Raw genomic sequence first — 21,965 nt, 5'->3', positions numbered from 1 at the left:
TGATGTGATTGGTGGAGCTCGAGTAAGTGGGCGGAGTTACATATTAAGGCACCTGAAATTCAGTAATTTGCAGCTTTCGTTGAAAGTGGGCAGTCCTGCATATTATCAATCTTAAAACAAAGTGAGGGGCTGTGTTGGCAATGGAATTATCCTTAGTATGCGTCTTGATTGTGTAATTAGAGGGAAACACGATTTAAAATAAAATGTTTTGAAATATTCACGAAGCAGACGTCATCGACGCTCCATATTCGCCTGAAGGCGTTGGAATTGTTCTACGGTGCCCGAGAAAGCTCAAAATTGTTTAGCGACGCTGAATAAGAAGACTGTAGGTCTTCTCATTCAGGTTTGTTTTTATCGTTTTGGTCGAACAATTGTATTTGGCGAAATAAAACATAACCAAATTAAAATAATCTCAAGTTGTTGAAGTCTGTTTTTGTTTTTTCCGCAGGAAAAGAGGCCGCCGTGGATCCCTGGGAGGACGCCAGCTGCTACCTGTACAAGTTAATCGACATGATGCGCTACCAACATACGACTCCGTGGAGAAAAAACAATAGTAAGTACAACATTTTGGAGTACGTTGAGCATGCGTTTGTGCAAAAAAGTAGTCACATCATGAGTGATCGTTTAATTAACTGCTTTTGAGCATCAATCATTGAAATACGGCATGTAAAATAATTAAACCCAATTAGAGCAGTCTTAGTACCGAGGGTCCTTGAAGGCAACATGAGCGAGACAGGTGTCAGACAGCTGTCAATCATATTCGATTCATTTATCGAGTTAAAAAAAAAAAAGAATAAATTCCTGGGATTAAATAGGTGGGCCGTGAAAAGAAATATATATCTGTCTTTGGGATTGAATGAGATAACCCAAAAAATAAAATTATATACTCCAGGGAAGAAGATATGAGCCCCATTGAACTCTGTGAGTAGGCTATTTGTTTACTACTACAGGACTGCTGAGACTCTCTCTGCGAAACGTCCTCTCAGCCACTTAGTGTCTAGGCGTTGCCATGATGTGCTGTGATCAAGTGTTTCCAGACGTACACAAAAGGCTCTCGCAGGGCTGATTTAAAAAAAAAACAAACAAACAAAAAAAAAAAAAAACTCAAATTGGACCGTGAAATAAAGGCCTGTTTTGAAAAATAAGTTCATTTGCAAATATGTGGCAAAAAGTCAATAGTCTATTACTGTGCAAAGTGGATGGTAAAAAGTGTGATGTTTACACTATGGATTCATACACACACACCCACGCACACACCTGAGTGGTAAAGCAAAAGCTTCCTCTAGGATGAAAAAGTCTTTCATGTTGTGCTATTGATGGCGGTTTAATAATGAAAGCGCTCATTTAAAGCCGTAACGACGTCATGCGTTCAAGAGCGCATGCAATGTGATGCGTATTGATCGGCGCATATTGCGTATTAAAGAGTGCGTGGTCATGTGATGTATATTGATTAGCGCATAATGTTGCGAAGCCCTCGAAGACATGACCCCCCCCCCACACACACACATTAAATATTTGATTGAAGAGGTGTAAATAATGCAAGAGTACAACCCGCGCTGCAAATGAGGTACGGCATCCAAACTGATCGACTAGTAATGTCTGTTTGTGAGTTTCGCCAGATCAAGAGAGCGATTTTGTGCGCTTGATTGTCATCAATCAGTAAAGGCCGCTCTAGTCGCAAGGCCCCCCCTCGTCCACTTCCAACCAATCGGGAGCATTCCTTACCTATAGCACGCCCACTGAAGCTTTCCTAGCCACATCAGATAGATTTCTATCAACTAGTTATGTCTGCTCATGGGTTTCACCTGATAGCTTTCAAGCAAGTCGTAATGTCTGCTTGTGAGTTCGACAGATGAATTTATCGACTTGTAATGTCTTATTATGAATTTCACTTCAGGGATGAATTCCCATCGATTAGCAATGTCTGCTTGATGACGAGCAATGTCTGCTTGTGAATTTGACTTGAATAGGATTGATTGAGAGATTGTTATGTATTGTGTTCAAAGTTTCATGTGATAGATGGATTTCCATCGACTACTAATGTCTTCTTATGAGTTTTATGTGATAGATGTCTGCTTGTGAGTTTTACCAGATGATTTTTTTTATGGACTTGTATTGCCTTTTTACAAGTCTCATGTGAGGGAAAGATTGCATCGATTAGTAATGTCTGCTTTTGCGTTTGAGAGGCTCGATCCATCAACTTGCAATATCGGCTTGGGGATTACAAATGATGGATAGTTGTACTGATTGATGGACTAATATCAACTCGTAATGTCTTCATATGAGTTTCGCACGCTTGATCGATTTCCATCGACTCGTCATGTCTGCCTGTCAGTTCCACCTAATAGACGGCTAATGAAATGCTCCGTGACAATAAAAAGGAGCGTTATTATCTCACGCTGGTGCGCCGACACACCTCGCAGCAGCTTTATCACGCACACAAAGCGTTCAAATATGGAAACAGAGGACGAAAAAAAGCGCAGAGCAAGCGTCCCGCTCGTCACGGTGACACGCAGGCCGCATTGTGCCTCAGTCATGTTTAATAGATAATTCATACTCGGCTGAATATTGAATGCGCCGCCGCAGCGATGTAATTTTAATCGACGCCCGCAGTGAGACACGAGAGCCCAGAACAGGCGGGGTTCTACCTCCTCTACTCCGGCTTTTCATTTTTGTCATCTCCAAATACAAGTCACGCCACGCAAATGTGGAGGACGCACTCGTTTGGTGATGAGTCACACATTTTCACTTTGATTGACATTTTTGATTAAGGGAAATTGTTGCAATAACCTTCCAAACCACCGGATGGCAGTCTGGGACAAAAAAAGTGGATTTGCATGATTTTATAATGAATACAAAGTAGTGACACTAATGTGAAATGTTTTTTTTTCAATGTCCTCCATTTTATGTGCCTTGATACACTTGAATTTCAAATCATCTTACCCCATTGGGGTGAATGGAAATGCCATACATTTTTTCTAGCCCCCCCAAAACAACAAAAAATGTTATGTTTTTAAAAAAGTTAAATAATGGCATAATTTTTACTTTATGAAATCATAAAATAAAAAAAAAAGGTGCCCGTGAGGATTGTTATATTGTCTGTCTACATGTGCTGCTCCACCGTTCGTGTCCAAATATCTTGTTTTAAATATGCAATGTATAATTGTCGTAGTGTTTACGCTGTACTGTATAAATGGTTAAAAACTTTACAATTATGAAATACGATGGATGTATTTCATGTAAAAAAAAAAAAGATTAAATCAGAAATGTTAGACGTCTCATATTCCAAATAATTGTCAAAGGGGTAAAAAAAAAAAAAGAAGAAAAAAAACCATTTCCTAATCTTTGCACGCAGCGTTCAAAGAATCCGACCATGCCTGACAACTGGGCCCAACACAGCTGCTGCACTCTGGATCATTTCCCCTCTTTTTTCCTCTACTTTTCCTTCCTCCCTTTTCATTCCCAACCGGAGCTCCAAAAATCAAGAAGCAGGATTATTGCTATTTTTCTTGCTCATCAGAGCCAGCCCGTGTGAGTGTTATTAAAACTTCACAAGACTTCCCCGCACTAAACGCGTCATATTCCAGGTGGGGGTGGAGTTTCCACAAGTTTTTGTTGTTGTTTTTTTGGGGGGGAGGCGGCCTTTGTCTCGACGAAGGTTTCTTCTTGTTCGCTCAGGGAGCGCGCCGCCTCTTGAAAAGAAACGATAAAACGCTCCTCTTATCTGCCGCCCGGCAATCTGCACACACTGCAGGCCTCCTCCTCCTCCTCCTCCTCCTTCTGCTTCCTCCTTTTCTTTTTCACGAGCGCATGAAAAGAAGTCGCGCCATGAAAATCACGAGTCGCCTGGCATTTCAACGGCGGCCCGTCGTTTGGAGGACACAAATGTCAAAGTCATCAGGTCCAAATAGCCCGAATCCGATTGGACGTGAACATTCCGATCGCGCCCAACGCCGATGTCGGGTTGGGCGCTCGCTGTGGCGCTCGTAACGCGCCAAACAAGGTGTGTAATTGCCATGATTTAATGGCGCGTTCAGAGTGGATGCTTCACGGATCAATGCGTGCGCCTCAACGCAGCGCGGCAAACTGACTGACTCGCGCTCTTTTCGCCTTGTTGCAAATTGTCCTTTGTCGTCATAATCGTCATAATAATCCTTCAAAATGTGAGTGGCGATATGTGTGGAAGGGGAGGGGCTCACACTCCAGAGAGTTGTGTTTCATGGCATGTCACCAGACTTTGTGGCCAAGGTCCGCCCACACGCAATGACGAAAACGCCCTCGCAATTTGGCGCCGCGCAAATTTGGTCGAACCCTGGAAATGCTCAAAGCATCCCTAAAATGCTTGTGGCCGATACCCTGTGGTTTTTCAGGTCCGGTGCATACATCTAAGCTGGTATCAGTTTTGTAGTATCGGCGCACTTTTATGACGGCAGGCGTTATCATATCAGCACTGGTATTGGTGCATCTCTACTAGACACGTGAATTGAATTTCATGTTGTATGGTTATACTGGCTTCGGGGGCTGAATTGCCCCCCCCCCCCAAAAAAAGAAAAAAAACCACACGCATTGACCCTGTCGCTCCATGTAGGTCACTCAGTCATAATCAATAAGTCCAATCAGCTGTTCAGTCATGTGACTGGCCGGGAAAAAAAAAAGAACATGTCGGAATCCTCCGTCGCGTGCGTGCATGCGCGCGCGCGTGCGTTCCTACAGGGAGTGATAAAAGCAGAGCGCGGTGTGATGCGCATCATTTCTTTGATAAACGAGCCGAGAAGCACAGTGCGGACGCGCGCGGGGGCCGCTCAAAAGACACAAGAGGGGGGTTAGCCAATCTCCAAGCCGTTAGGATCACGTCGCTGACATCGGCAGTTCTTCCCAAACACCAGCGGGCTCTATTTGTGCTTAAACCTAAAACCTAAGTCTATTTTTAAAGCCTAACTGGAAAACCTCACGTAAAAGGGAAAATGTTAATTGTGAGAATGATGAAAGATGACTTTGCCTATTTTGTTGAAAATAAATCGCTCAAATGCTTCGGTGCAGAAGGAGCTGGTCAGTTGTGAAGGTCAAAGTGCAAGCGGATTCGTTCCCGCCTGTTAATCTGCTTAGTTAGCTCATTCTTTTATTTATGGCTCAAAGTCCTTTGAAAGAGATCTTTCATTTTATTTGGATTGAAAGTATTGGCAAAATAGGACAAAATGAAATGGTACAGAATACATAAAAATGATTTGAAATCAAAATAAATAAACATAAAATGGTGATTTAACTTCATGTGAATTTGACAAGTTTCGGTTCAAGTTAAGCAAATATCAGGACTTGCTAACCAATTTCCCCCAAAAGCGCAAGCTAGCCCCAAAACATTTCTTGCTTTGCTGTTCAAAACGATCAAACTTGGCAAGTTGCAAGCAGCAAAAAATTCTTTCAAAGTTCATTTTCCAAAATACTTGCAGCACTTCTTCTTTGCCCCTTTTCCACCGTCTGCACGCCGGCTTTCGCTCTCGGCGGAGCCCCCATTCCCCCCCCCCCCCCGCTGATGTTGTTGATGTCGACGGCGCGCTCGCCCCGAGTACATCCCGACCGATCCCAGATGGTCCCAGCTGTGTTGTCAGGTGGGCTTTTATTTGCATGGCCGCCCGCCGGGAATGGCGAGCAAAGGGCAGGACCGCCGCCCGCTCGTCTGACGGAGCAAGGAGGCCATTTCCGAGCACTTTAACGCTCATCCGAATGACAATTTTTGGCTTGTTTTTTTTTCCCCCCTCAACATTTAATACCCGATTATTTTGATCGATGTCTTTTTTGTCACGAACACAAGCAATAAATTATTCTGTATTACTATCATATCAGATTTATTATTTTGGTCTTCCACACAAATGTAGACAGACTATATAAGGATACTCACAGGCACAAATTCTTTATCCTCTGCGAGGAATGACTACTATGATTGCATCTTACTGGGGAGTGACCAATTGGCCTTTTTGTTCAAACGTGGTTAAAGTTTCGCTGCACAAAATAAGGGAACAGATGTCCAATGCCATCCTATCCTATCCTTTTTTTTTTTTTTTTTTTTAAAGAAGAGACTTTCTTTGCTTTAGATTGAAAAGCCATTACCGATAAGACTCGCAGGCTACAGCGGCAAGACAGAAAGAAGTCATTATTAGAGATTAATGAGTTTTTTTGGGGGAGGGGGGGGGGTAAACGTTGAGCGGCGGGCCGCATTGTCGCCCCTGAGACAAATTGGGGCGAGTGGTGTTTTTTTTTTTTTTTTTTTTTCCTTTTCTTCTGTCCGTCACGCTCGGCGGCTCACGGCCGAGTGTTTTGGCTCCTTCAGATGAATTGTCACCCCCAAATCAAGTGTTGAAACAGGACGGGCAGGATGGGGAGGGATCTTTGGCATAAATTTGTTAACTCCTCAATTCACCGATGGACCCACAAACGGCTATCAAAGCAAAACCGGTTGCCTCGCTGTTCTCAAGGTAACCACAATATGAGCAACCGTTTCTAAGTAGCCTCCCAGACATGTTCTACAAATAAAAAGCAAGATTTCATGTTGTTTGTTTCTTGGTTTCATTGGGTTTCATCACACGCCCTCTTCTTCCTCGGGATGCCAGCAGACACATAATCCGTGAATCCGCAGCGTTTGCCTCATGCCGCTTCTTTGACAACAAATTTAGTTAGAAAGTACTTTTGGATTCAATCATGATGGAAAAAAAATGGATGCCCGCTTGTCAGTAATGCACGATTCCTGTCAGCAAGGCTGCGGATCACGCCAATCTTTTTTCATCATTTCATCTCCTTTAATCAAATGGAGGGAAATGATATCAGGCTACTGGTGAAGCGTATCCCGCGCCGGAAGAGTCCTCGCGGGAGGAGGAGGGTGGCATTCCGAGGTCGCAAATGGATGAGATGGATTATTAATGACTTGAATATGAGACGGATGGAATGCTCGAGATCGTTATCGGGGGGGGGGGGGTGGCGTCTGACTCGCACTAATTGCGTCAGCCGGACGGAACGGGCGCAAGTGCGCTGGACGGTGCTGGCGAGAATCTGGTACTCGGTTTATCATTTGACTGAACAGGAATGGTCCGTAGGAAAAATAGGAAAGTAAAGAGACTCAGGGCCAATCATTCAAATTTGCAAAGCGGAGGCGGTGACAACGGGTAGGATTAGGATTCTTTCTTTTTTTTTTTTTTTTAAGATTGGTCGACTAAAAAGTGTTTGTTTGGTGTTTTCATTGTGGGCGATATCGACAGGAACAATTACGTCACGATCCAAATAGTTCCACTCTACTCAAGTGAAAATGGAAGTACGCCACGGCGCGATCCCGAGTCCGGTCAATTCGGCATCGATTGCCACGATCCGACTCATTTTCCGTGGATCGATGCCGTCTCGTTTTGTATGACTTCCTGTTTTTGGCTTCTGGCAAACTTCTGCTCCTTCCTCTTGCTGCGCTTCCTCGTCGAACTGTCCTTCGGACATCCCGGGGTCTCGCCCTCCATCTCCAGTCTCCTTTCAGGCGGGGCGTCCCTGGAGTGACCTTGGGGGTAATGGTTTCCTGAACACGAGTCAGTAAACCTCGCGCCCCCCCCCCCTCCAACCATCACTGACCCACCCCTAGCGCACACACGCACGCTATGCTCAGCCCACAAAGAGAAGGAAGGCGTAGTGGCGAGGCAGGCAGGGCAAAGCGGGACAGAGGATTCCGATGAAAAGAGCTTAGAGGACCAAACACTTTTCTCCCGACAAACAACGAGCAGACCTCGGGATCAAGTAAGTGCGTCTTTGTTTTGAAAAGGCGGGATGCGCTTACTTCCGGGGAGGTCAGGGCCACTCTGAAGCGTTGCTTAAAGTTAGGGATGAAACTCTGGGAAAGTTTCCACAACATTTGATGAAGTTATTTTGCCCCGGACAGATGGAAAAACCGGAATGCCCTCAAACGATTTCAGGGGGCATTGTGATTTGTGAAAGCTACCGACACCAAATAATGTCGCTCTGACAGTATTCCTGGTTTTGGAGGTAGTGTTCGAACCATGTGATAGGTGGGATGGCGCAAGTATGTGACGGAAAAGCAGAAGAGTGCCCTTCACGGCTGGCTTTTCTCCATGTCGATGTTCGTGTGAATGGTACCGACGCGGAACAGGCGGACGAAAATAACCGGGCAATAGTCCCGTCTTCAAAGATAGCGTTGAGGCCTATCAGAGGCAGGATGGGCCGATGTGAAACCTGTGTGAAACGTGGCCTTTTCCCCATGTCACCGTTCTGTGTGAAAGGGACCAAAATGGAATAGGTGTGGAAGCATCTGGCAATATTCCAGGCGGGACAAACAACAAAGCGTATCGGGGAAAAAAACGGAACTGGGCCATTAAAGCTGTCTCCGTTTTTTTTTTTTTTTTCTCCTTTTTTTCATCTAAAGATCTTAGTAAAGTGGGTATATACAGTATTCTGTGTGCCGTTTGAGGCGGCTCGCTTTTTTCCCAGGATGCCGCGATTTGGGTCAGGCCTGAGCGGAATGACAAACCCTTAGCGGGTGTATTGTATCGCCGCCGTCCAGCTGCCGTTGCCATGGCGTTCCTCGGCAAACACTCTCCTGTTCTTACATGCGTCCCTGCCATGGACAAAAGCAGCCCCCCCCCCCTTCATCGCCCGCCCGCCCCCCTCAAAATGAGGTGTCAACACAAGGTGGCGGCCGGAATGAAAAAGGCAGACGAGCCGGAGAAGTTTTCCGAGGACGTTCCAAACACAATGCGGATCGGGGGCGCGGGGGGGATGGCGAAAGTCTCATAAACAAGTCCGGACCCTTTCCTCGCTTTGCCTTCAGGGAGACCTTTGGGAATGTCAGCGCTCCCGGACCATGTGACACCGCCTACGGAGCACAAAGGGCCTTCATCTTCGTTCTCCTCTGTGTCTTTGAGGAGCGCTTCTCCTCCACAGAGGAGCAATAAGGCCACTCCGGGGGTGTCCGTGTGAAGGCGGGGTGATGTGAAAGGCTCTGTAAGAGTGGGAAGAAGGGGGTGTTCTGAGGATGCTCACAGCGAGCGGTGCATTCACTGACCCCCTCCACCTCAACGACCATTCATATGAGCAGAATGAACCTCCGTGGGGGGCAGGGGGCCTCTGAGGAAGAGCGGCGAATAGAAAGCAGAAGAATGAGGCCGGAATGGATGGTGGTGGTGTGGGGGGGGGGGTGCTTTGCAAAGACATTCCACTATCCTGACCATCCTCAAGACCGTGCTTGTCTTCATACCTGCATTCCGTGCCAGTAACTTGGACGTAGAGCTTGCGAAAAGTGGCGGGCGGTAAACTCGGACAACTCGAATTCTCTCTCGTTAGCTACCAGGCCTCGTTCTTTCTCTTGGTGCGACCTCCTAAACCAGAATATTGCGAGGTTCCACTTGGCGCTTTGTCCGGAGCATAAATTAAAGGTGGACAATTTTCACAGAGAGGCTGGCCGAGTGTCTATTAGCAGCAAGTTGCCATTCTGGCCCCAGAGCTTGCACATAAAGACACGGAAATCAATGGCGTCTCATTTCCTTCAGGAGAAATTGTGGATTCCGAGCCATTGTTAGTGATAATGTAATCATTCCCGTTGACGGAACGTAAACACCGTTTTGGTTGCCGGATGAAAAGTCACATTGATCGGAAGCGTGGCCGACGGGACGCCGACGGCCACTTAGCGCCTCCCTTTTCCCATCCGGTAGCTAATTAACGGCGGGGTGGCGCAGAATTCCTTCAAGTTTGCCGATCGGCTTTTGCTCGACTGCGTCCTCGCCGTTGCCAGGCCCGGGGGCTGCGTAATCCTGGGTTGGATCTCGACAGTTTTTAAACCCGAGCCCCGAGGGTGCGCCGTTTGAAATGTGAGAAGATGACATCAATCGCCGACGCAGGGAGAGCACGGGTTGTGTCTGCAGCGTCCACCGAGTCATTCATGCATTCATGAAATATTCCGGCGTTTCTGAGGTGAAAGAAGGGAACATTCGTCACACGCATTAGTATTCCGTCCACGGCGCTTGCTGCAAGACAGCTGGTCTTTGCAAACAAACAACCAGCAGAGGGCGGGGCCAAAGGGCACTTTGGTTTTCTTTCCCTGTTCCGAGTTCACATTCCATCGAGCCGCAACTGAGCCTTGACCTAGCGCTCCGGAATCTGTTGGAGGTTAGCAACTCAAAGGCGATGTTTGGACCGCCAAAAGGCGCCTTTGATGGGCGGTTTGAAAGTCTTCTAACAGTTTCTGGTTTTCCACACTTTTTTTCCACATCCGTATTATCGCCAGGTCATCTTTGTCACCAATTCCTCATTGGTACCGTTCATACAAAGCAGCGATACCGGACAACAGGAAACGTGTGGCTTTGCCGGCTACAAAGTCGATGGCTGTTTATCAGCGTCACGTCTCTGTGTTTTCGGCTAGTCCCTTTCACTCCGCCTCTGACGCACGTTTGTTACTACAGACTCCTTGTTTGAAATGTCACGGCACTCGCAGTGAAGGATGTGTTTTTGCGCGCCATCCTTGACGGATTGGGGATGCAAATAACCGCCGCCGGTGTCGGGAAATAAGACTGTCACGGCGTTTCCCCGAGCGGAGTGGATTGAGTCTGCGAACCGGCTTCGATACGTGGACAGTGACGCGGCCGCCGCGGCCCGTCAGAGGGGGAATTTCCCGCGAGTGTGTTGTTCTCCGTCACATTTCCGTGGGCTTATTAAAGTGGACGTGTCATTATGTGCTCATACACAGAAAGAGCAACACGGACGGGCCTCCGGGAGAGGCTCTTGCATCTTGATCATGAATGTGGGGACTTGTTGCGGACATATGGAGTCAATAAATTATGCTAACCTCTATTGTAGTAGGACACACCAAAATGTTTGGTATTGAACAGCCGGTCGGCCATTTTGGTCCGAATGAGCTATTTGGGGTGATTTCCAGTTGTTTTTAAATTTGGGCAAATTCCAGGCTTGAAAGTTGGCAAAATTTAGCCCGTTGAACTAATTGACACACAAGTGGGTGGATGTGTCTGCCATGTGCGAAATTGAACGGAAAGTTGGACACGTTGCCTTGAAGTAGCCATTTTGGATGGGGTCCAAGTACCGGGCTCGTACTTGGACTCGGGAATCCATCCAATCGAACCCGGTCAAAGTTTGAGGATCATTCCACGGATTCGCCATGAACTCCTTTGCTTCCGCCATCTCAGGCGATAACTCTCCCCAGCCACCTGAGGCCAGTGTGGCCATGATAAGGTCATCTCCTCAATAGGTGACAGCTTAGACGGGGAAAAAGAAAAATCCACTGGCGCGCGCGTGTGCGCGGGGGGTCAGGGAGGAAGCGCGTACATCGCTCGCTCGGCTCGAAAAGAGAATAAGTGCAGCCAAATCAATGGGCATCTCGTCTTTTCCACCGCAGACTTTCTCCTGGTTTCTGATTGGCTCAAGTGGGTTTTCTCAAGTGATAGTTTTGAGCCGGCATATTTTTTTTTCCCCCCAAGCGTTAACGTGTCAGGACTATAAATAATGGCGGCATGACGTTGGTTGTACATGGTTTGATCTCCGGCGAGCTGCCTGCTCTCGCTGTTAGTTACGTGCAAATTGACCTTGAGGTTCGCGAGCGCTCTCGAGTGATGGCAAACATCCTCAAAACATCTGCGAGCCTTTTTTATTTCCATTACCGCTTCCTGCGATGCTTTACTTTGTGTTGGCCGCCCTGCCGCGTATTAAAATTAATTAGACCCATTTGAGTGGCGTGCTGCATCTGCTGCTGCTGCTGCTGTTGTGTTTTTTCTTCTTCTTTTTTTTCCTTGGTATGACATGCGAGATGGTGGCGTGGGTTGCACATTCAGCCGCGCTTCCTGTCAGGTTTGGCGTCCGCGGGGGGAATACTGTCGGCGTGGGCGTGCGGATCTAGTCGTCGTCGGAGGAATGGCGGTGGAATCCAGAGAAGCCGGGATTCTCGCCACCCATTAAGTTGAAAGAGTTTGATATAAGTAGACAATATCGCACATGAGAGAGACTAATGTTGCACCGTTGGGCCTCATCGCGGCTGCGTTTGGCGCCTAGGCATGATTTGTTTATTTATTTACTGACTCTGCCAACAGAAATGGCAGCAAACGCTGCGAAGTTAGTCATTAGCGGGATATGCTAACAAGTAACAAGTCAAAATCAGCAGCCTTTTTGACATGCTGCGTTTCTCAAAAAGCTCGTCTTCTCCGCTGAGCTAGAAGGCCAAATTACCCGTGCTGTTGTATAAACACTCCTGGGCATGCTCTTGCCCAATCAAATATAATGCCGAGTGTTTATTTATTTTAAACCAAGATGGGTCGCCCGGAGAGGCCGCAGGTGGGACGACTACCCTGCTATAATCCCAAGAGTATCCCTACGTGGACTTTAAATAGCCCTTCAAAGCCCCTTTCAAAATTCCCTCGAGCACTTTTATATTGCTTTAACCTTTAAAGTGAAGAGACAGTCTCAAGAAAAAAAAAAAGTGGCATCAAATGTGGTTTTTCATTTGACCTCTGTTTTTAGTGAAAGTTCTGAAAACTGTATGTATAGGCGCACTTCTGGAGCAATTTTTTCCAAAATGCAAGAAAAAAAATATACATGGAGACGGTCACAATTGGTCAGGAAGATGCAGTAATGTTAGTCATTCTTTGCAGAGGATAAAGAACACATTTCCTGTGAGATATCATTTCAAACTTATCTCACGTTACACGTAGTAGCTGCACATCATATAAGTGCACTTTCATTTTTATCCTTCTCACCAGATTCACCTCTCGTTTTATTGCCCATTTCTGCTCCGCTATCGGATGTTCCCTCGCTTCTTCCGCATTGTCCAGAAGGTTGGTTTCCTTCCACTCACTGGTCACAAAAGAAAGAGGAGAAAAAAGGCCTCCGAATAAATCCTTTTCAATATGCGGGCGGAGATGTTCACTCCTCTGAGCGACTTTGTCCAAGGACGCCAGCCAGTTTATTGTCTGGGATCAAAAACGGAGACGGGCGGGAGCCGTCGCCGCCGCTGCATTTGCATTCCGCCGTGCCGTTCGGGGTTCTTCCGGGACACACGATAGGCTTGGATTACGACCAAGTGTACGCCAAACAACGAGGAAACAAGTGGAGCACCTGTAAGGCCGGATGATGCGCCGCAGCACGTAGCGTCCCCACATCGCATGCAAATTGGAAATGTGCCCCACGCAAATCAGGATTTGAAAGGAAAACACGATCCAAAATAGGGTCGAATCCTTCCAGGTCTAGGTGTTATCAAATATGTCAGAAACAAACACCTGGAAAAAATCTGTCAAATCTGTCGTTTTTGCTGAAATAAAATCGATTCAGCATGTTAGAACAACTGGTATTTATTCAATATATCCTTTCATTGTGTTGAATGAATGAAAATAATGTCCGATATGTCCGAAGTTTGGACACAGGACGGTGTGTCGCGTTTCAAAAGTGCCTCCATTCGAAGGAATGGCTGTTAAATTGCACTTCATCAGCCCACATCTTCTCGCTCTTGTTTGCACACGCTCAGTGAGGGTCCATTGATCTCCTCCCTCGCCGCACCATCTGTCCACCCTGATCACCCCCCCCCCCCCCCTCGAGTCCCCATTGCGTGGGCGGGCCCGGCTGTGTGTTGCGGATCAATAAGGCAAATGGGCACTTTGATCGCTGCGAGTCTCAGCGGCCCCACCGCACGACACCCAAGAGTGGACTCGCGACCATCGATCCCGCGTCGGCCGCTGGACTGAACGGGGACCTGGCAGGCGGGCGATACTTGCCGCCCTCTGATCGGTTTCGTTGGGATGGCGAGGGGCATGAAGACAGAGCAGCCTCGCTCATGCGGCGAGGCCTCTTTGTGCTGTTTGTCAAGACTCGGCTGCATTATTATCCCGTTGACAGGCGAGCAGTGGATTTAAAAAGTCCACACAGCCCAAATGGCATTTTTGTTGTGATATGAGCAAAAAAGTGTCAAGAAAAGCCGACTAGAACATCTGAACTTAATTTGGTGTTCATCTGTGGCACTTGCGCCGACTCCCCTGTGTTCATAACTTGTGTCGTATCGTCTCCAAAAAACCTCCTTGACACCAATTACTACTTTCCTACTAGCCAGAGTTTTGATCTAAATAGGTTGGCGGTACACTTGATAGAAAATGGTCCTGCAAAGTGCCGACATCCTGGGTCAAGTTTTGCGCTTCTTTAAATGACACCAGCATGAAATATGGCCCAAAGTTCCTTTGGTCCAAACGCACAATGGTCCCCCAAAAGTTCCCAGAGGACAAAGACCTGACAAAGTGTTAATGGAATTCATCCCAGTCCTGCCATCCAAAGCCCCAGACGCCGTTTTATCTTCAAAACCAAGACGATCCCTTTTTAGTGGCAAGATGAGGATTTCTTTTTTTGTTTTATTGCTTTTTGCCTCGATGCAAAGTCATCGCGACCGCTGGGATGAGTTTGATGTGTTTTACAACCAGCGTCAGATCAATAGCGCGTTTGGGCCGCTCGATGACAGCCGCGCGCCTCATTACGGCCCTGCAGCATGCGCGAGTCACGTTTCGGCTCCTGATTTCAATTTCACATTCAAAGGGTGTTAAAGGTTTAACGCAAGTTCAGCACGGCCGTATGATTCATTCCAAGTGGCACTCGGATGTTGTTCTCGCTGACGGGCAAATGTGACGTTTGTGTAAAGTTTGTTTCTGTTTTTAAATTTACAAACATCAGCATCAAGGGTGGGGAATGTCAGCGGCCAGATGGCGCGTAGCGTAGCCGTGGGCGAGCACTGGATAAAGTGGTTTCTCGTTGTCTTTGTTGGCAGGATGCACGGGCAGAAGCAGTGGAGCGCGCGAGCCGCCGTCATGGCCCTGCTGGTGCTCGCCGCCATGGCGGCCGAAGGAGGCAAATCGGACAAACAAGGTGCTAGTAGCAGTTAGCTAGCACACTCTATAAATAACGTTTTTGGGGGGAGCGTAGTCCGTTCCGCTCTGTGGCCATTGCAAATGCTGAAAGTGTGATCATGAAGGTGTTTGGGCGTCCCCCCGCAGGCAAGAAGGAGCGCAAGTCGGACTGCGGCGAGTGGCAGTGGAGCGTCTGCGTGGCCAACGAGGGCGACTGCGGCCTGGGCACCCGTGAGGGCACGCGCGGCGGCGCCGACTGCAAGCAGACCATCAAGACGCAGCGCTGCAAGATCCCCTGCAACTGGAAGAAGAAGTTCGGAGGTCAGCCTTGCTCTGTATCGCGTACAAAAAGGGAGATGAGCACTTTGGTAGCGGTACCTGCAACTGAATACTGCCACTCAGGATCGCTTGGAGTGGTTCTGAGTTCTTGCTCTGTATTAAATGGAAAGATTTTCCGACGTCAAGTTAGCACAGGTCTCCAAGAAAAAGTCCTTTTTTTTTTTTTTTTTTTTTTGGTGCGCTTGTTCAGTTTTCCGTCTGGGTTGCCGCTTCGCACCAGTGAGCGCCGTCCTCCCTCCCGCTGCTGCTGTCAAGCCGTCCTCCAGTTGGCCTGACTTTTGCAGTCACATTTGAAAACGCTTGTTCTTCCCCGCCAACAAATCCCGACGGGCGGCTGTCTTTTCTCTGCCCGAGCAATTTGGAAGACTTTCTTGGTCCCAGAGTCCGTGACAAGATCACTCTCGCGGGGTTCAGGACACTTTTGGGGACTTTCTGCGCCGAGACGTGTCTGTACGATACAGTTGGACACAGCACGATTACGATCCGATACGATGATACAATGCGACTCACTCCAGTAATGTTGTAATATGACGCAATATATGATACACTCCACTGACAATGTGATATAACGCAATACGATACAATGCCATCTAATGTGAGACGATTTTCTCCGATTATGTGGAGACAATATGATTCACTCCAGCTACGATGTTATACTTTTCTCTCCAATTACAGAGATCTACGGCATTATATATTTCCAGTCCGATTCCGATACGATGCTACGCAATCTGATACGATTCACTTCGATAATGATACGATACAATTCACCATGATGACCAGACGATCGTCGTGAAACTGCCAATATGGCCTAAACATTTATCTAACCTTAAACAGCTGTCAACATGATGCGGTTTTCTTTTCATTGCCGCTAATCTTGCGTCCGGTGAGGGCATGGGCCGGGAGCTTCCTGCCAGATTCCCAGGATGCCTCGTCCGGACGCGAAAGGCTTTTTCAAGTGCTCGGGACGTCCCCATGGGCTACTTACAACAATCCCCCAATACCTCCCCTGACCAACATCACCCACCCGCCCCCTTGATGAGCAGCCTGGGAATTCGCCGGCGATGACAAACAAGAGGGTCTTTCATTAAGTGTAATCCCCCCCCCACGCCCCCCACTCCCCATCCCTCTGGTTTACAAAGTGACGCTGAAAGAGATATGAGCACGTGCTAGGATGTAGAGTAGCCATTTCCCGGGGCAAATTGCATGCGTAGCGGGAGTGAATTGAAGGTGTCTTACGTCTTATATCACAGCAAAGCACATATGGGCAAGTTATTTGAGCAGACAAGATTGTATCTGGACGTTATTTCCAGGAGCCAACAGCAGCCGGGACGCTTGTGATTGGGCTCATCTGTTAGCGAGTGCCCTCATGTGCGCCCGCCGCCATCTGTTCCCGTTAGCAGACATCTATAAGCGACCGTGAAGAAATAAAGGCATGTGGCTGAGATGTTGATTTCTGCGGCAGGGGAGTGCAAGTACGACTTCCAGGCGTGGGGGGAGTGCGACCTGAGCACGGGCAAGAAGAACAGGACGGGCGTGCTGAAGAGGGCGCTCATGGACGCCACCTGCGCCCCCACGGTCACGGCCAGTAAGCCCTGCGGGAAGATTCCCAAGGCCAAGCTGCAAGGTGAGCGGCAAGGGGCCCCTCGGTCAGCTCAAGAGGGAATGTGCTACGATACGTTACAAATAGCAAATGATACGGAACGATACCATTCACTCCAAATTTTGAAATGCTATGATACATTGCGGTGCAATATGATATGCTAAGATACATCCGAATATGATAAGATTCAATGAAATTGAGTCCAGTTTTGAAGCGCTGATATGTGTTACAATGTGATATGCAATATGATACGATACGATATGATGCGATACGATGCAGACATGACACAACGTGATTCATTCCACTTTTCATGCCATATGGTAACCTACGATACTCGACGCTGCGGTTCATGAGGCAATTCTACTAAGTACTCCAAAAAGAAATTACTTGATCAATTTTATGGATTTTTTAAAAACACTATACATTAATAGGTTGTGGGAATCCCCGCCGTGGAAAAGTGCCGCAAGGTGCGGGTTTGTTCCCGGGATGTCTACGCCAAGTGTGGAGGCTCCCTTAACTTGCCTTCCCCTCACTTGTGCGTGTTTCAAGAAAGAGACTTGCACAATGTTCCGCACCATGACAGTGTTCCTCCAGTGTTTTGGGAGTATGCTGACAAGCCCTCCCACCCACACCCTCCTCGATTCGCCACCCCCCCCCCCGCCCCTCTTGCCACTGCACTTTCTGCACTTGAGATTCCGACATGAACTCCACAGTTGGCAACTGCCTCGGCGTGCTGTTCTTATTACAGCAATTAGGCTGTTTTTCAAATAGACTCCGTAAGACTGTACCCTTAAATAAATAAAGGTGTCAGTGTTGGCCTCTGTGAAGCGGGCGATACTGAAGCGGGGGATAGCGGAGCGGGCGCTTTTCTCCTAGGTAAGTCCTGCTTGGAAGTGGGCGCATGAATTATGGATGCGCACGTCCGCGCCTCGCACAGACGCCGCGCGGCCGTCTGCAGCGCTGTCTGCTCAAAGAAGCCAAGCTCACCGACACCAGCCAAACACTCGCCCGCCTCCCGCATGACGATGCGACCGCAGATAGAGTAATAGAGTAAAGAATATAAATGATGGTCGTTTACCTTTTAATTGCTGTCCTCATCGCTTTTCGCCCTCTTTGGTTCATGTGGTTTTTGCCTGGCGTTTTGTAAAGAACTGATTTAATAACGTGGCGACTGTCGATGCATTACGCTCATATTCTTTGGCGAGATCAACCAAACGCATCCCTTTTTCATACTTTTCTATTATGTCTTGCTTTTTTTTGTATGGACAAAAAAAAAAAGATTTCTCCTTTCTCTTTTCCTCGTTTCTAATTCACGTAAAACCAAATTGATTGGCGATCTCTACATGAATGGTCTCTTAATTGTGTCACCCTCCAAGATGTACGCCCGTGATTCACTTGACGCTCGGAGCCACGGCGTTAAAGGCGAGGTGAGGAGGTTAACTCGCTATTCAAATGTAATCACACGCCGGTAGCGTCTCACTCCCGCCGACGGAATAAAAAAAACTAACGAGGGAATGTCAGAGAGCGCGCGGAATATTTGACCGCGAGCCGTCCAGGGGCGAGTCAACGGCCTTTTGTTAGCTCGGCAAACGGCGACGTGATCGACGTGCAAACACGCTGCGGCGGCCGCAGCCAAATCGCCGGCGAGCGCTGGCACACTGGCCGCCTTATCGCGCCGGGCAGATGACACGCACGAACCCCGACGTCACATTAGCATAGCGCGCGAGTGCGTGCGAGGACGCCGGTGGGCCCGAGGTGCCGTCCCCCGGGGGATACGTCTGCTTGACAATTCCAGTCCCCCAAAGCCCTCGCGTGAACTTATACAAAGTCGTGTATAAAGTTATCATCCACGTTTCATTTCATCATCTGCACAGAATAATATCATCTCCGTAGCGCTGCGTTTCAGGCATAAAATATGAGCCGCATAGCCTTAGCATCGCATAGTATCGTCGTAGTGGATTATTTGATATCATTGTTAGCCACTGTAGCATGATGCCAAGTTTCAAAATGAACACTGCGCGTAAAAAGAGGAAAACAAAATAAGTACAGGAAAATAAAAGGAATCTGCGTCGCGTAGCCCAATCCACATTGTGCAATATCATCCACGTGACACAAAGCATAGTCAATTATCTTCCGCGTAGCATATCATCTGCGCTTCCTGTCTGTGCATGATAAATTTGTATTTCAAAAAAGACGAGCTGTTTATTCCGCCTTTCTGCGTCCTCGCAATGCCGTGTCATCTTCATAGCCGGTTCATTACATTTGCTTCATTAGCATTTGATATTTTCATTTGCGACTAAATTGAATCCGTAAATCCCTCCGTGTTTATTTCAGACATTGAATCGGAAATACCTCAGACCCGATGCGGGCAGCAGAAAAAGAAAAGCCCTCCCGTTTGTGGACTTTGTCATTAACTTTATTGTCATGTGGCTTTGTTAAATTAGAGGCGACGGCGTCCTCTTGTCGCAGTGCATATGCTTTGCCCTCATGCGGCGCGAACAGCAGGCGGCGGCGGCGTGCGCGGCTCTCCCGCATCCAATTCAATTCCCTTTAATGACCGCTCAGCTAAGCCGTAGGAATTCGATTAGCTCAAATGTGATTGGGCCAACGTAACAAGCTGCAAGGACACGCAAACACACCCGTTGCGAGTGGGGTTCTTTTACTTTCGGACACTTGTAGTCACGTCTTACGCTAATATGGGAATTTTCACTTTCAGCTGCAAGTGCACGGGAAGCATATCCCCGGTGGAGGTTTTCCCCCGCGGCTCGGCACGACGGGGCTTATTACGGGGCGAAGTACACTGGGGGAGTGGCTGTGATTTGAGCGCAAATGCTCCGTCTGCTCTTTCATTTTTGTCTGACAAACAACATTTGCTGTAATGGCCGCCCATCCGTCTCCCAACTCTGCGTATGACAAACACTGAAAGCGTTGTTTATTCCAGCCTGGCTGGCTTTTTCCCTTTCACAGGCGTACCTTTCAATCTGCATTTTCCCCACACTCGGAGGGGAAGCAAATTCGATATTCCCGAGGGGACGGATGTGCCCGAGCCTCTTTTTTCGCTGGCTGTCGGAAAATCCCAAACATTGCATTCATTTGCTCATATTTACAATGTCGCATGCACTTTGTTTGCCGAGAAAAATAACAGGAAGTTGACTTTCAAACTTGGTAACAATAGGACAAAGTTCTCTGGAGTCGTACGGCTTTTGAGTATCACTGGAAGTGGCCATCCCACAATTGAAAAAAAAAAAAACAATCTTTTTGGGAATTGCGACGTTTTTATGGGTCTTCTCATGATTGACATTCCTACCAAGTTTCAAGTTGCTGAGTGAAAGCAGCTTTGGGGACTGAAAGAAAATAATTGAAGGGACAAAGCTAATTCTTGGAAATTAAAAAGATGGCTTCCAAGCACAATGGGAGACTTCCTGTCTCTTTTTGGGTATTGCTTCCTGAGACTTTTTTGTGGGTCTACTCATGTCCACCAAGTTTCATGATGCTAAAAAAAACTGGGTGCAGGGGCGGCATCCCGGCGGAGGTTGAGCATTTCTGTTTTTGTTTGCTTTTTTTTCCTCGCCTAAGCCCTCGGATCTGTCTGCCGCAGGCCGACTGTATCTCTTCCATCCCCATCTCGTCTCCCGCGGTAACCCCCCCCCCCCCCTTGCTTCTCGGAGGGGGGCTTATCACCTCACCGGCAGACACGGAAAATCACATCTCAACCTGAGATTGCTGCTCCTGCCGCACGCGCGCTGCCGTCACCCTGACTTGCCCATTCCTGCCCGCCTTCATTAGAGTTGATGCGCGTGTAGCTGTCACTCGGACATCGTTTGAATGTAAACATTTGGAGACCCGCTTTGAAGCCGATATGTTCGGCTCCATTCCAGGGGTTCTTCAAAGACGAACTCCTTCTCTCGAGGTGTTATCTGATTGCTTCTAAATTGGAAGCACGTGTACAAGACACAAATTCTCGTTTTCTTTCTCTTGGTCCTTCAGATGCCAAGAAGCAGAAGAAAGAAGGCAAGAAGCGAGAGCGCGGTCAAATGGACTGATGATGATGTTTATGAAGACGCAGAGGATGAAGTTGAAGAGGAGGGCGGAGTCGACTATGTCCCGTAGGCTGTAGCGGGAGAACGCCCGCGCAAATAAGACCCGTAGTGTTTATAATTTGTATTATCTAGAAACAAGAAACGTTAGATTGAATCACTTAATCAGCACCAATCCACTGGAATATTTTATCCTTCCTATTGCTGCTTTTTATTTGTCATTACCTCAATTTACCCATTTTTTTTTTCTTTAATCCTATTAATCCTCATTCGTGTTAACATCTCTCCCAGCCCAAAGCCCGCTTCCATCATTTTCCCAGAATACAAATAAAGGAATAAAGATGGTGATGATTTTTTTTTTTTTTTACATTTTTATTTTCATCCTGAAAGAATATGGCACAATTTTTAACCACTAAGATGCATGAAAAATCGTCAATACCATTTTTAACTGTACAAGGGGGGCTGTAGAGGAGGGGCGGGCAAAAGTGGAGGCATTCGGGAAGCTATGAAACACGCGTATGTACATTTCCAATTCTTACGTATATGTCATATAGATTTATATATATTTATATTTATATTTACAGAGCAAAATGTATTTTTTCCACAAGTCACACACACAAAAACATCTACAAACGAAAAATCCAGCTGGCGGTGGGGCCAAATGTTGTTTTTTTTGTCCGTTTACGGCATCCACCCGCACAACACTGCAAATCATGCACACAGAAATACACATTATTATTAAAATTAAAAAACAACAACAAATAAACCATTTTAATGCACAAAGTTTCTGTACAGTTTGCAACAGCACATTTTATACACTGATTATAAAATGTGTGTGAAATGTTGCACGTATGGAGGGGTGTCTTTGGAAGCCTGTTTGGAATCTCAGGTCTCTCTCTCTCACACACACACACACACACACCCAGACACAAATGTGTCAGTTGTTAAATGAAAGTAGCTGTAGCTCAGAGCTAACACATTCGCATTTAAGCACACAAAGAGCAATTTCCATTATGTCATTCCGGCTAAGGCACTTTTGAAATTGCTCTGTACAATCTGGCGATATTTTTTTTATATTATATTATTTCCCGCCCATTCCGCAAAATTTCTTTGCGTCTCGTCTTTTCC

At 47.3% G+C, this 21,965-nt stretch overlaps 1 protein-coding gene across 2 annotated transcripts; it reads left to right on the top strand.

Annotated features, from left to right (window-relative positions):
• The first annotated feature begins 130 nt into the window (after positions 1-130).
• On the top strand, positions 131-21,185 carry ptn (pleiotrophin). 2 transcript variants are annotated; one of them, XM_086021805.1, is made up of 6 exons: positions 131-343; positions 449-553; positions 14,783-14,880; positions 15,009-15,182; positions 16,663-16,824; positions 20,788-21,185. In XM_086021805.1, the coding sequence occupies exons 3-6, from the start codon at positions 14,784-14,786 to the stop codon at positions 20,841-20,843; spliced, it is 489 nt and encodes a 162-aa protein (XP_085877931.1). In that variant the 5' UTR covers positions 131-343; positions 449-553; position 14,783; the 3' UTR covers positions 20,844-21,185. The 2 variants fall into 2 exon arrangements, with proteins under 2 accessions (XP_085877931.1, XP_085877930.1); XM_086021804.1 differs by lacking the exons at positions 131-343; positions 449-553 and adding an exon at positions 7,606-7,764.
• The last annotated feature ends 780 nt before the right edge of the window (positions 21,186-21,965 follow it).

Source organism: Filicampus tigris, chromosome 22, assembly GCF_054856515.1.
Source record: "Filicampus tigris isolate MCC_2025a chromosome 22, RoL_Ftig_1.0, whole genome shotgun sequence".
In the NCBI taxonomy this organism is placed as follows: Eukaryota; Metazoa; Chordata; class Actinopteri; order Syngnathiformes; family Syngnathidae; genus Filicampus; species Filicampus tigris.
Note: the sequence above shows the minus strand (reverse complement) of the source record. Positions and strands in the feature narration are given on the sequence as shown.

Excerpts from the sequence above, each read along its gene's own strand:
- ptn (XM_086021805.1), top strand. The coding sequence starts at position 14,784 with ATGCACGGGCAGAAGCAGTGGAGCGCGCGAGCCGCCGTCATGGCCCTG. Across the intron at positions 14,881-15,008 it reads AGGCAAATCGGACAAACAAG|GCAAGAAGGAGCGCAAGTCG; the intron begins GTGCTAGTAGCA and ends GTCCCCCCGCAG. Across the intron at positions 16,825-20,787 it reads TCCCAAGGCCAAGCTGCAAG|ATGCCAAGAAGCAGAAGAAA; the intron begins GTGAGCGGCAAG and ends TTGGTCCTTCAG.